Genomic DNA, 14,261 nt, shown 5'->3' on the forward strand with positions numbered 1-14,261 from the left:
ACTGCTCAGCGGTCATGGTGGCGTGTTCAAGGCCCAAACCAAAGCCCGCACGCTTGGCACGCTCCACATTCAGAAACTGATCGTAGAAGAAAGGCAGCCCCAGCAGCGGTTTGCCATGATGTATGCTCTCAATGGTGCTCAGCAGACCGCCGTGTGTTATAAACAGCTTGACATTTGCATGAGCTAAGATGTCGGGCTGGGGAAACCATTTGCTGATTAAAACATTGGCAGGCTTATTGGGCAGCTGATCGTCTTCAAATTTCCAAAGCACACGCTGCGGCAAGCTGGCAAATGTGTTTAAAATAAGCTCGCGACGCGCTGGCGGCAAGTCCTTGCTTTTGATATTGCTGCCCAGCGAAAAATAAATAACACCCGCTTCACCAGCGCCTGCAATAAACTGCTCCATATGCTGCGGCAGTGCTGTGGGCGTATGCGCAATATGCAGTCCACCCACTTCAATCATATTGGGCACATACGGACGCGCAAAGCTAAGCGAGAAATGCTGATTGAGCAGCACCAGCGAAAAGTTTTTGCACAGCTGCTGCAGCGGCGCCTGCTGCGCGACATGTGGAAAGTACTGCGCATAGAGCTGCTGCTGCTGCGGCACATACAGCAGCTGCCAGTTGAGCCAGGCGATGGTTGTTTCCACAAAGTTGTGCACACGCTCGCTGAAAGTCATGCGATCGCTTAGCCCAGCTGTTACTAAAGGAGTATACGACAGCGGCGATGTATTGCCCACCAGCTCATCAATGTTCCAATCAGTGCCAAAGGTGGAGAGACCAATGATGGGCGCATTAAAATGCGCTGCAAAGCCATAAAGCGCATCAATGCGTAAAGCTTCAACTATAATCAAATCGAATTGCGCTTTGCCCACTGGTAGCAACTCGCGTTGCACATTTGCATTCTGCAGCACAAGTTTGGTTATATTCATAAAGAAATCGTTAATAAAGTTGTTCTCCTGCCAGCTGCTGCGTGGCGTTTCCAAATCTTGTATAATCTCTGCAAAAACACAAAGTTAATATGTAGGCGAGTTAAGCATTACAGGCGTGTTACCTTCATATGAATTGAATACTTCCAGCACTGGTATGTCGCTAAAATTTGCAACTGGCTGCTTTTGTGGAAATGCATTGACTGAAGTAACTTGATGCCCACGCGCTGCTAACGCTTTGAGATAGGATACAACATTAATATACTGCGAAGGTCCTGGATATGGAAATATAGCCAAAATGCGCGCGCCTTGCAGCAAGGATATGAGCGAAAGCAGCACACACAGCTTAAGCGCAAACATTTTTCACGAATGCACAAAGTGCAACTGAAATGCGGAAAAGCTGAAATAGACACTTTAGATTAAATAACTGATGATGAACGTGCATGCGATAACAATTTGTGTATAACAATCATTTAGTTTGAGATGCACACACACACACACACACACACAAGCACACATGCATAGCGTGTGAACTTGAATAACTAAAATAAGCACAGTCATGATTATCAAACGCAACGAATTTGCATTGCTGCTTAATATTTATTAGATTAACTTGCTATAAACCCATTTGTTACTGCGTCTTTGCTTTAGCAGCAGTTTTAGTTCTCAAATAGCTCAAGCATTTGAGTAGCGCTATTAAGCTTATCAATATAATTAGTGCAATTAAACTAGCAGCGCCACAAATCAAACCCCAGCTGTCTAGGCTATGTAGCTGCACTAGATTTAAATCGCGTGCTGGCGCTGCCAAATGCGCTGCGCCCTTGTGTCGTAGTACATACTCTGTCCACCAGATGGCGCGCTGCAGCGGCGTCTCCAACTGATCTCTATAAAGCTGCGATCTAAGCTCAGCTGCGCGCCTATAGCTGCTGTTTGTTATAAGTTCGTTTATAGTTTGCTGCAGCTGCGTGCCATTGAGTGTCCATAGCTCCAGACCCAAACCATAGCCCGCATCTTGCGCACGCTGCACATTCGCATGCTGATCATAGAACACAGGTAATCCCAGCAGCGGTTTGCCATAGTAAATGCTTTCAATGCAGCTTAGCAGTCCGCCATGTGTTATAAACAGCTTAACATTTGCATGCGCTAAAATATCAGTTTGTGGAAACCATTTGTCAATTAAAACATTGTCCGGCTTATTGCTAAGATGTTCTGCTTCAAATTTCCATAGCACACGCTGCTGCAGTTGGCCAAAAGTTTGCAGCAGCAACTGCAGCGTAGCTGGCGGCAAATCTGCGCTTTTTATATTGCTGCCCATGCTAAAGTATATAACTCCAGCATCAGCTTGCGCTATAAACTCAGCTAGTTGCGCTGGCAGCGGCTTAGACTGGCGCAAATGCATGCCACCCACTTCAATCATATTGGGCAAATAAGCGCGTGCATAGCTCAGCGTGTGATGCTGACCCAGCAGCATTAGCGAGAAGCTGCCCAGCTGCTGCTCAAAGCTGCGTCTGGCTGCTGGAAAGTATTGACTATACAAACGCCGCTGACTGGGCAAATGCACCCACTGGCGATGCAGCCAACCAACAGCTGCTTCCCAAACGTTGGCCACACGCTGCGCAAAGTTCATGCGTGCACTGCGCGCAGACAGCAGCAGCGGATTGCAGCTCAGCGGCGATATATTGCCCATAAGCTCGTCTATATGCCGATCTGTGCCATAGCTGCTAATGCCAATGGTTAGCGCGTTGAAATGCTGCGCTAAACCGAATAGCGCTTCACACTGCACAGTTTCCAATATAACCAAATCGTAGGTTTGTTGACTGCGCAGCAGCTGCGCTACTGCTGCATCTTCTAGTATGCAGCTAGTTAACAAATTAATAAAGTCCGTTGTTAAGCTTGCCACTGTCCATTGGCTGGCCGTTTGGCTGTAGTCCGCATTGCCATAGGCTGCAATAAACTTTACTAAGCTTATTTTGCTTTTCAAAGTTACAGCTGCTTACCTGCTAATATTTCATGTATTTTTGTTGCTCCTATAACCTTAAAGTTGCTCAACGTTTCATTGCTGCCAAATGTATTTATTACCGTCACCTGATGACCACTGCTCGCCAGCGTTTTTAAATACTGCTCAGCAAATATATATTGTGATCTTCCTGGAAATGGAAACACCGCTAATATATTAGCAGCTTGCACGCTCTGCCACGCCCACAATAGTATAAACCAGCGTAAATTCATCTTATTTAGTTGCTATTCGCTTTGCTACTAGCCATGCTCAATTTCTATCGCATTATTTAATCGCCAAACTATTGAAGCGTCACGCTTAATTGTTATGTTTTGTTTTATTTAAAGATAAAGGCAATTTTTGTTCGTTTATTTTTAGCGCTAATTTAACAGCGCGTCGCCAACGCGTTCTTAGTATACTTTTGTTTATTGTTTGTTATTTTATTTTCTATTTTTTTTATTCGCGTTGTTATGTAAGCAAAGCTTTTGACGCTCTTGCTCTCTCTCTCTCTCTCTCTCTCTAAATTAAGCGCATTAGTTTGTTGTGCTCAGCTTATCGTTGTTCTCAGCGTTGTTTTCAATGCTGTTTAGTATTCGCTCAGAGCGCATATTTATTAATTAAACTACACTAGGCAACCAGAGCTTAGTTTGCTGAACGCTTAAAATAAGTATATGCTTATAAAAATGTTAAATTCAAATAAGCGTAAATTTAATTTTGCTTTAATGTTCAGTTGCCTAACTTAAATTAGCAATTTGTATTGCATGTTCAGTTGCTTAGCTTTAATTAGCAATTTGTTTAATTACATTCAAATTTTTTTTGCTTTTTTGTTGAGCTTAATTTCAGCTAAGAGCGAAATATCTTAAGAAAATTAATGATTACAATTCTTATTTGCATTGCATTAAATTAACTTAAATGTTATGCTTAAACTTAAGTAATTAATGTATTAATTTAGCACACAATTTCCAAACTTTGGTTGATAAATTATTTAAATTTATTTGTTTTTACTATCAATATTTTATTTTATGTATTTATTAGTTTTTTAGCATATTTTAATATTATTATATTATAATAATACAAGAGTACATTATTTTTAAAAATTTCAATATATCATAAATTTAATTTTTCATGCAAATGGTGCGTATGCGTAATAATTTTTCAATGTATTTATTATTTTTATTATTCTTTTAGCATATTTTAATATTATTGATCAATCACATAAAAACCAAATAATTAGTTTTTAAATAATACAAGTGTACATTATTTTTAATAATTTTAAAATATCATACATTTTTTGTTTGAAGCATATGCTGCGTATGCGTAATAACTTTCAATGGGAATGAAGCTTAAAGAATTGAAGCTGCTTTCAGTTGATTTCAATTATCAAATCGCTTAATCACTAAACGCTGATTAGTAATCAGTTAATTTGATAAGATATAGCAAATGTGATTTGTGTGTTAATAGATATCGTCAGTTTAGTTTAGGCCGAAGTATATATGACGATGTGAGTAGCTTTTGAGCTTGAATAAAATATAAACAACAAGTAAGAAAATTAAACCAAAGCGCACAAATATAATGAGCAGATGATCGAGGCAATAATAGTCCGTGAGCTTGATATTGGCGCTGGACACACGCATATGGGCAGCTCCTTTATAGCGCAGCACATACTCCGTCCAGTAGATGGCACTGTCCAGCGGATGCAGCGGCACATCCCGCACGCGTTGCGACAGCGCCTGAGCACGCAGCCGATACTGCGGCTGGCACAGCAGCTGCCTGAGCGCATGATCAAAGCTGTGTTTGGTCAGCGCATTGATGTCCAGGCTAAGTGCGGTGCCCTCCAGCACCAAGCGCTCAACATTGCGCGCTTGATCGAAAAACAGCGGCAGTCCCAGCATTGGTTTGCCATAATGCGCAGCCTCAATGATGCTCAGCATGCCGCCATGATTGATAAACAAGCGTAGATTGGGATGCGCTAGTATTGCCTGCTGTGGCAGCCATTGGCCAAAGTAGATGTTGCTGCTGGCATTGGGTGTAGCTTCGGTCTCAAATCTCCATATGACGCGCTGTGGCAGCGACTCGAATGTATGCAGCAGCACTTGCAACGTCTTGGCGCTCAAATCCTTGCTCTGCAGCTCATTGCCAAGCGAAATGTAGACGACGCCATGCTCTGCTTCAGCTATGAAGCGCGCCAGCTGCGGCGCCAGCGCAGGCAGCTGCTTGGGCACATGCATGCCGCCCACTTCAACCATGCCTGGCACATTAGCGCGCGACTCGAACAGACTAAAGTGCTGATTGAGCAGTATCAAAGAAAAACTTTGTCTATTCTGCTCAAAGCTCTGCGCCAAATGGCCAAAGAAATGCGTGTGCACCGAACGCAGCTGGGGTAGAAAGATTAGCTGCTGCAGCAGCCACTCCTCCGAGATTTGCATCCAGTTGTATAGCTGATCCAGTAAACCAGCATCCGGCTTAAAGCTTATGCTGGAGCTTATAGTTTCCAGCGCAGAGCTAGACTTGTAGCCCACCAAGCCATCCATATTCCAATCAGCACCGCAGGTGGCCAAACCCATAGCGGTGGCATTGAAATGCGCTGCCAGTCCAAACAGCGCGTCCGTATACGAAGGCTCTATTATGAACAAATCGTAGCTTACGCCTGAGCGCATTAGCTGCTGCACTTGCGGATCTTCCAGCACATTCAGATGCATTTTAACCAAATATTTGAGTAAGGAAGCAAGCTGACCAAACTTGCTAATTGAAGGCGTCACCTCATGCTCAAACCAATCTGCAAAAGCAAAGCGTTAAAAGTTAGTCACACTCATAGTACAATTTGTTTAAATAAACACTGCGCTTGTTAATAAAAAATAAGCAAATTTTCTTTTAAATGCTCAAGAGCAAAGCATTTATTTTTGTTTGATATTATTCAAGCAACTACTGTCTATTCTTATCAATTATATTTTTTAATTATAATACACAAATTAGCTATGGTATTAACTTAATTAATTTAAGCTGTTTTAATTAAAATAATTAATAGCTATATGACAAACTTGTTCACACTGACAAATTTCTTTTAAAACTTCAAGAGCAAAGAATTTATTATTATTCAATCAACTACTGCTTATTTTTTTTCAATTTTTTTTCTAATTATAAGCCACTAATTAATCCTATGATTAACTCAATTAATTCAAGCTGTTTTAATTTGTTTATTAAAAGCATTTATAGCTAAAAGAAAAACTTGTGCAGACCGACAAATTTATTTTACAACTTCAAGAGCAAAGAATTTATTTTTCCTTGATATTATTCAATTAACTAATCCGACTTCTTCATTTTTATTTTTATCACATATTTTCCTTATTATAATCCATCAATTAAATATAGAACTCACCTTATTTATTCAAACTGTTCTAATTTGTTTATTAAAGCAGTTATAGCTAAAAGACAAACTTGTTTCGGACTAGAAAATTCTTTTAAAACTTCAAACTTCTTCAAAAGCTTCAAACTGAGCAAAGAATTTATTATTCATTGATATTATTCCATTAACTATTTACTCCTATTTCTTGCAAATATTTTCCTAATTATAATTCACATATTAGCTATACTAGCATTAACTTTTTTTACACAAACTGTTTTAATTTGTTTATAAACAGCACTAAAAAATGAACTGGTTCGTTTCATTCTAACTTGGCGATCCAAACTTTGAACTAGTTTGAACTTTCACCAACTATATTGGACTATGCATAGCTTAACTCTCTCCACTTACCATTTATTTTAAATTGACGATCTTTAGCATATATAGCATGCACTTCATGGACCACATCGCAGTTGTTAAAAGCATGAATCAGCGTCAGTTCATGTCCGCGTTCAACCAGCGCTCGTATATAAGGCGTAAGCAGCATGCACTGGGATGGAAAGTCATAGGGAAACACTAGCAGAATGCGTGCCGTCCAAGCGGCTGACCACAAGCTCCACAGCGTTAGGCAGCTGAACAGCAAACGCTGCGGCTGCATTTTTTATGCGCTGCTCATCACACAACAGCAATTGGCAAAGCAAGCAGAACAACTAAACGACGATACGCAGTTTATCAAGGCAGCGCTATTAACTGATAAGATATAGCTTGTCTACAAATTGCGTGTCGATTAGTAGTGAAATGCTCGGACCTGTGGCAACATGTTAAGGCGCAATGCCAACGCTTTGTTGCTGCCGCTGCTGCTGTTGCTGTTGCTGCTGCAATTGTCGAGCCTGCAGGCTGATAATATCTTAGCCGTGTTTGGTTATGCATTTTCATCGCCTTATCTGCTGGTCACGCCATATATCAATGCGCTGGTGGCAAAAGGTCATCGGGTCACGCTGCTAACTGCATCCAAGCACATGCCGCTGCTGCCGGGCGTGCAACACATACGCATCAGTAGTCTGGATAGACAAATGGAAGGTGAGTCTTGCAGCTAAACGAAACTAAAGTAAATTGCCAAAAGGTTTGCTCAACATAAAAATATTTGCAATTATGAAACTCTTAAAGAAGCATAAGAATTTTATTAAACTAAACGCTCTAATAAATAAATAAATGTTCAAAGGGTCGTATAAGTAACATGTCTATAGTAGAAATATTGCTAATCAAGCTGAAGAGCTGAGTCGTTATAACCATAACTATTTGTACTAACAAGTCTGAAGATATGATTAGAGATTATTCATTGCTTAACAACAAGAGCTAGAGACATCCAATCTGCTGGCTATATAGGTCAATATAAATAGAATGTGGATTATATTGAGTTTTTCTAAGAACAGTTGAACACAAGATGTTAAGACATAAAGATCGTTTAAGTTCAAAGCGTTACATACATAACTGAAGAATAAAAATAGTGAAGAATACTTAAGTTTAATTTAAAATAAATAAAAATAAACAGCTCAATGCAATATACATTTATATATAGTATACAGATAGTGCATAAATTATTTTAAAATTAGTTTGATTTATGGCATTTTGTTTTATATTTTTTGTATTAACATCAAGTTCAAGATATATTCACACTATGTACAGTTACTTCGATTTTTTTTATATTATTTGACAAGCTATTGAGATGCTGCAAAGTTCGAATTGCTCCAATTGCTGCAGTTAAGCGTCAAGCAATATAATCAACTAAATAAAATGGATGCTTTGAATGTGTAGACATTAAAAATTATTAATTTACTTCTCTAGAGTATAGAGTTCTTAAAACTGAGTAGCAGTTAACTTGTATGCAAATAGTTTCGAATTTTCGCTGCTAATACGCCGCATAGTTTAATAAAAAAAAGCTTAGCATAAATACTTATATTTTAAAATTATATTCGAGGAGCTATTGAGATGCTCTATAGTTCGAATTAATAGCTTGAAGACTATTATTTAATGATTAAAACTTAAGCTTAGTTATTGAGCAGCATTTAACTTATATAAAAGGCTTAGACTAGAAGCTTATTGTTATTACTATTTATAGTCTTTGTTGCAAAGGAAAGTTACAGCTGTTAAATAAAAATTGCTTTTAATTTATTGCTCCAAACTAATTCAACACTCAACCTTTGTGCAGAGCTGAAAGAGAATCCGATACTTGATGTGGACTTCAGCTCCAAATGGGCGGTGGCCTCTGTGATAGCTGAATGGTACTTTAACTCCTCGCAGCACATACTGAGCGATGCGGGCGTGCAGTCGCTGCTGCAGGATACGCAGGCGCACTACGACATGGTGATAGTGCAGGCGGCACTAACAGACGCGCTCTATGGCTTTGCACAGCATTTCAATGCATCGCTGGTGGGCATTTCGGCATTTGGCACTGCATGGAACATTGACTATTTGTCTGGCAATAAAGCGCCAAGCATATATGAGCCCATGTCATCGGAGGGCTACAGTCATGCTGGGCAGGGCTTCTATGAGAGGCTAAAGAACTGGATATTCATATCAGAGGAATGGCTGCTCGAACGTTTCGTCTATCTGCCCGCTCAGCTGCAGCTGTACAAACGCTACTTTAATCGCTCCGCTGAGCAACTGTACAGCATACGGCGTAATTTTTCGCTGATGCTGGTTAACCAGCATTTTAGTCTTGGCCGCGCCAAGTCCAATGGCCCCAATGTCATTGAAGTCGCGGGCATGCATATGAATCAGCCCGAAAAGCAGTTGCCCGAGTCGCTGCAGCGCTTTGTTGAGCAAGCGCCGCATGGCGTCATATTGTTGTCAATGGGCATTCATGCCACAGAGTCGTGTTTGCCACCAAATTTAAGCACAACGCTGGCGCAGAGCTTGGCTCAGCTAAAGCAGCGCGTGGTGTGGCGCACTGAGCTCAGCTCGCTGCCCAATATGTCCAGCAATATTTATTTAATGCAGCAGCTGCCGCAGCGCGAGCTGCTAGCTCATCCCAATGTTAAACTGTTCATTACACATGGCGGAGTGCTGAGCATTATCGAAGCTGCTTATAGCGCTGTGCCCATGCTATGTTTACCACTGTACTACGATCAGTTTGCCAATGCCGAGCGCATGCGTCACGCAGGCGTCGCTTTGGTTGGCGATGCACTGCAACTTACAGTGGAGTCACTTCGCGCTGATGTGGAGCAGCTGCTGCAAAATCCACGCTATCAGCAAAATGCCAATGAACTCTCCCGCAGACTGCAAGATCAGCCCATGAGTCCGCTGGACAACGCCGTCTGGTGGACCGAGTACGTGTTGCGGCACAAGGGCGCGCCTCATATGCGTCTCTCAGAGCAGGACATGTCCTTTATGCAATACTACAGCCTGGACATTTTCTCAGTGCTCTTGGGACGCATTGGACTTGCCATTTTAATTGTTACATGTGTTGGCCTCAAACTTGGCAGCTTTCTATTAAATCGTTTGCATTTTCGCCTCAGCGTGCCCGCGCATATCTGAACACATTTTATTGTTAACTAATAACTGATAACAGTTTGCTAGTGTAAAAATTTTATTGATAAGCGTACTTTTCATTTTATTGTAAATATGCGATAAGTTGTATTATATATGTACAAACAAGTTCTGTGATTAGATAAACAGCAGCTAAAAAATTAAACATTAAATGCTACAATTCATTTGCTTACTAATTTCATTCATTGCTGCGCGCAGCTTCCGCCTCACTTGATAATAAAAAAAAGTTCATAAAAATCGTAATAACAATAAAAAGCTATTTACGTTAATGATTTAAATTGATTTTGTCACATAACAAAAACAAACAAATTTAACAAATGACTGCAAAAAAAAAAAAATAAAATGGCTTTTGTTAAAACATGCAACAATAGCTTCAATTTAGCGATAAATTTTACAATTATTAAAGAAAACTTTTATTTAGTATAATTTAAATATTTAGCAGTCTCTATTTTTTAGCGTTCTATGTTATGCATTAGCTTTAAAAGTGTGTAGCAAAGTTTTCTTAATTAAAGTAAATATTACAAAAAATATGTAAGACAAATATAGTTATAAAATTTAGTATAATAAAATAAAAATACAATAAATTCAATTAATTTCTTAACAAAAACTTACTTTGCGCAATGCACTATTTCATTTAATATAAATTATAAATTCAATTTGAAAAATTATAATTAAATTAAAATTCAATGAATTCGATAAATTTTTTAACAAAAACTTACATTGGGCAATGCACTATTTTATTTTAAGTTTATAAATTCTATTTGATAGCTGAATTTAAGAGTTGGTCTAGCTAAAGCATAAACTTATACACAAAGCTAATAAATTAGTAACTGCAAGTAAAAACTATGAGCTTAAAAAAATTGAGCCTGAAATTAAATAGCTAAAGCTATAGAAAAAATTAACAAACATTTAATACAAATTTATAAAATGAGTACTAAATTAAATTTGCTTATTGATTTGTTTACTTAAATAAGTGTCTTCAATCAATACTAAAGCAATAATATTTACAGCTTGGCTACGCCCATGTCCCAACGCCTATTTTGAGCTACTAATTGGCGCCCCATTGCCATTGCAGCCAACTGACTGCGGCTACGTATATTCTAATTAGTAAACTTTCATTTATGCCGCGCTCGTTATCTGCTTGCAATTTTTAGCAGCGACGCTCATAAATATAACCGCGCTCATTACGCATTTTACATCAATCAGCACGTGCTCGGCATGTTTTCAACTTTTATAAATTTTTATATAAAATTTTGTTGTTTTGTTGCTAACTTGACCCTTTCGGCGTTCTGAAAGTTGAAAGCGCAAAGAGCATTAAAATGCAGAACTCAAGTTGGTGCGCACAATTACTTTTGCAATTGCTGTGGCCAACGGTAGCAGCAGCAGCAGCAGCAGCAGCTTAAATTGTTTGTTTAAGTAAATAAAAAAAGAAAATTAATATGTGGCAGAGTGTTGGGATTAATGCTTATGCTTATGCGCTGTCAATTTGATGTTTATTGCAACATTTTTATTTGACTTTATGCAGGCGCATTTAAATTTATGTGCCCCAAGCACATAAACTCGAGTCTAATCCAGAAATTCTTGTGAAATTGCCAAAAGAGGCGACTTGTGCATGGGTATGGGTATGGGTATGGGTATGGGTTTGGGTTTTGATTTGAGCCAGGACATTTTTATTGGCCATTTGGCAAGCTGAAAGTTTGTTCGCATGCATTATTGTTGTTGTTGTTGTTGTTGCTGGTCAAATGCTCAAGTGTATGGCGCTTAACTAACTGAAATTAAGTAAACTTTCTTTTGACTTTCATAAGCCTTTTAATAAGCCACAATCCCGCTGGCATTTGTGCGGATTATGCGCCACACACAAAGGACACAGAGACATGTGCATAGTACACATCATAAAATCTAATTAACATTCTCGACTAGGGCCAGGAGAAAAACGCATGCAATAAATATTATCAATGGCAGCAGCAGCAGCAGCAAAGAACTTTATTAAAAGTGCTTTTAATCAAATGCCTTTGGGCCACTCGCTTGACGCTGGGGAAAGCGTTTGAGGCACACGCTTAAGTTTATAACTCATATGACGAAACTGTTGCAACTATTTTGGGGCACATACACTTGACTAAAATGAAGTTCAAGTGCGAAAAGTTGCAGCATATAAAATAAATTGAAGGCTAAGCTTGAGTGCGATTAAATAATTTAATAAATTGTTAGGGTATTTATTAATGCGCATATGTCTGATGCCTATTTTGTTATAAAACTTGGCTTGGCAGGCGTTTTAATTAGCGTCTGCCTGCTCTAAGTCCCAGTGCGCATTACGCATACGACGCGTTGCCAATGCGGCGGCTGTTAGCGCGATTTTGTGTTTTTTTTTTCGCTGTGCGTTGGCAGCGCCGCCGCCGGGCTACTCGGGCACGATTTTAATTAATTAGACTTTTATGAGGCGTGCATGCAGCAGCAGCGCAGCTAGGCGTCGGGTTAAAGCCCATTTATTGTTTTTGGCTTAATAAGCGACTTTGTCGTTGCCACGTTACGGGCTTAACACCGTCGTTTTGCCTGCATACGGACGGACGGACGTACATACATGCATATACAAAATATAGCAGCATATATTTTGTTTTGTGTGTATGTGTGCGCTGGATAATGAAAATTGCGGTCGCATTATACTCAGCATTTGGCATAATTGCAGTCCAGGATATGCGTTTATGCTCAGAGATTACTTTTTGTGGCCTGCCGTTGACCAACAATAACAAAAGCGACAACAACAACAACAACAAAAGCAAAAACAAACGCATTAGCTTATGCCGGCAAGGCAAAAGCTGAATACACATAATAAAAGCCAGACGATGTCGCATTTGTATAAAGAAATAAAAATAATACCCCCAATTCGTTGTACGCTCTTGTAACTGTCTATGTATGTGTGTGTGTGTTAGCTACTTGCTTGTGCCAACAAATTAATTTCGACTTATTCAATTTTGGCAGCAGCACTTTAAATTTTTAGCTAAAATTTGTTGCTTGTAAGTTAATAAATTTTAAAAGAAATTTGCTGTAGCTTTTTGTAGACTAGTATTTTTTAAATTTGTTTGCACTCAATTGATTTATGCATTAAACAAATTTGTTATTCGTAGCACTAAATGTTTAAGCTTTTAACTAAAAATTTACAATTTCCAACTCAAAATGCAGCAGCAACATTTTGTTATTTTATTTACCCACGCTTAGCGTTAAAAACTGCACATAACATTTTCTGTTAACTTAACAGCATAGCGCGCTCAGCTTGTAATTCCTAGAAGTATGCTATAGCTTTTTGTTTGACTGAGCTTAGCAACTGTTTGGGCCAACTTTAATAAATTGTTTCTATTTTTAAATATAAATTTCACTGGAATTGCTTTTATACTCAAGCATAGTACTTAGCATAATTCTCAGTATATTTTTCTGCAGAAACAGCTCAGCTTCAACTTCAAAGTTAGCTTAGAATTGTTTTGTAGTTTAAATTATTTAAGCACAATATGCAATGGGGCGTGGCTAGACTGAAGGCGCAGTTAAATGGATTTAAGTGATGTGTGCGGCGCCTTTGTTTGCAGCTTGTGAGCTTTAAATATTTATGCGTGCATAAGTATAAAAAATGCAATGCATAAAAATGTTTTTAAATAATAATTAATATGCACACACACACACACAAGTCCTTTTGCGTTAAACAAATAAAGCAACAACAGCGAGGCGAAAAAAAACTTTTGGGAAACATAAAAAAGGGGAATAAAAATAAAAGAAATTATTGTTATTGTTATTATGCATTATGTTGACGGCAACAAAACAAATGGAAACGCGACCCAAGCTACGGCTCAAAGCTAGAGACATACAGTTGTAAAAAAAAAAAGCAGCGAACAAAAGGAACGTGGCAAAGAAGTAATCCGCTTGTTAAAAATAAACGAAAATAAAATTGTTGCCACACAGTAAGCAGCAGCGCCAGTCGCTAGAGAGGAAGCGAGAGAGTGAGAGGCAGAGAAAAAATAACATAATCATCATAAACCGGAAATATTTCGACGGCAAAGCATCCGCACATAAATTTCTTAAATAGTCTACAATTTTTCGTTCTGGCCAGTTCGGCATTTGTCGTATTGTTTGTCTGATTGTTTATTATTATTTTTTGGCTGTATCTGTGCGCTCTCCCACGGCGACACGAAACGCAAACTTGGCCAACTGCAATAAACACACAAATTAACCCCTAATACCAAAAAGCAGCAACAAACCGAACCCAAACCAGGCTACAGTTGAAATTTCCAGCAGCCAAATGACAACGTTCAGGCCCCAGCAGTTATTATTATTGCTGTTGTTGTTGTACTCACATAAATAAAATATTACAATTTTAATTTGTCTCTAATCCCGTCGGGCATAGAATTGTGTTCGTGGGTCATGACTCCTGCCTACGACTTTGGCTTTGGCTGTTGGAGTTGGAG

The 14,261-nt window shown here is 39.0% G+C and overlaps 4 protein-coding genes across 4 annotated transcripts in view; 1 reads left to right on the top strand and 3 right to left on the bottom strand.

Moving 5' to 3' along the window:
• Positions 1-1,305, bottom strand: part of LOC117134835 (UDP-glucuronosyltransferase 2B10-like) — a 6,405-nt gene extending 5,100 nt beyond the window's left edge. The window contains exons 1-2 of the mRNA XM_033293920.1: positions 1,054-1,305; positions 3-999 (exon numbers count right to left, since the gene is read on the bottom strand). Of these exons, the coding sequence (XP_033149811.1) occupies positions 3-999; positions 1,054-1,288 (1,232 nt within the window). The 5' untranslated portion in view covers positions 1,289-1,305. The remainder of the gene's footprint in view (positions 1-2; positions 1,000-1,053) is intronic.
• Positions 1,306-1,505: 200 nt separating this feature from the next.
• LOC108601295 (UDP-glucuronosyltransferase 2A3) lies at positions 1,506-3,320 on the bottom strand. Its single transcript, XM_033293977.1, has 2 exons — positions 2,926-3,320; positions 1,506-2,872 (listed from the first exon to the last, which is right to left on the bottom strand). Exons 1-2 carry the CDS (start codon positions 3,155-3,157, stop codon positions 1,560-1,562), a joined length of 1,545 nt encoding a protein of 514 aa, XP_033149868.1. The 5' UTR covers positions 3,158-3,320; the 3' UTR covers positions 1,506-1,559.
• Positions 3,321-4,223: 903 nt separating this feature from the next.
• LOC108602207 (UDP-glucuronosyltransferase 2B15) lies at positions 4,224-6,957 on the bottom strand. Its single transcript, XM_017990254.1, has 2 exons — positions 6,676-6,957; positions 4,224-5,700 (listed from the first exon to the last, which is right to left on the bottom strand). Exons 1-2 carry the CDS (start codon positions 6,920-6,922, stop codon positions 4,397-4,399), a joined length of 1,551 nt encoding a protein of 516 aa, XP_017845743.1. The 5' UTR covers positions 6,923-6,957; the 3' UTR covers positions 4,224-4,396.
• Positions 6,958-7,070: 113 nt separating this feature from the next.
• On the top strand, positions 7,071-9,860 carry LOC108602495 (UDP-glucuronosyltransferase 2B15). The gene is made up of 2 exons (XM_017990622.1): positions 7,071-7,344; positions 8,474-9,860. Exons 1-2 carry the CDS (start codon positions 7,083-7,085, stop codon positions 9,799-9,801), a joined length of 1,590 nt encoding a protein of 529 aa, XP_017846111.1. The 5' UTR covers positions 7,071-7,082; the 3' UTR covers positions 9,802-9,860.
• The last annotated feature ends 4,401 nt before the right edge of the window (positions 9,861-14,261 follow it).

This window comes from Drosophila busckii, chromosome 3R (genome assembly GCF_011750605.1).
Source record: "Drosophila busckii strain San Diego stock center, stock number 13000-0081.31 chromosome 3R, ASM1175060v1, whole genome shotgun sequence".
NCBI lineage: Eukaryota > Metazoa > Arthropoda > Insecta > Diptera > Drosophilidae > Drosophila > Drosophila busckii.

Excerpts from the sequence above, each read along its gene's own strand:
- LOC108601295 (XM_033293977.1), bottom strand. The coding sequence starts at position 3,157 with ATGAATTTACGCTGGTTTATACTATTGTGGGCGTGGCAGAGCGTGCAA. Across the intron at positions 2,873-2,925 it reads AATACATGAAATATTAGCAG|CCTATGGCAATGCGGACTAC; the intron begins GTAAGCAGCTGT and ends AGTTTATTGCAG.
- LOC108602207 (XM_017990254.1), bottom strand. The coding sequence starts at position 6,922 with ATGCAGCCGCAGCGTTTGCTGTTCAGCTGCCTAACGCTGTGGAGCTTG. Across the intron at positions 5,701-6,675 it reads TCGTCAATTTAAAATAAATG|ATTGGTTTGAGCATGAGGTG; the intron begins GTAAGTGGAGAG and ends TTGCTTTTGCAG.
- LOC108602495 (XM_017990622.1), top strand. The coding sequence starts at position 7,083 with ATGTTAAGGCGCAATGCCAACGCTTTGTTGCTGCCGCTGCTGCTGTTG. Across the intron at positions 7,345-8,473 it reads TCTGGATAGACAAATGGAAG|AGCTGAAAGAGAATCCGATA; the intron begins GTGAGTCTTGCA and ends ACCTTTGTGCAG.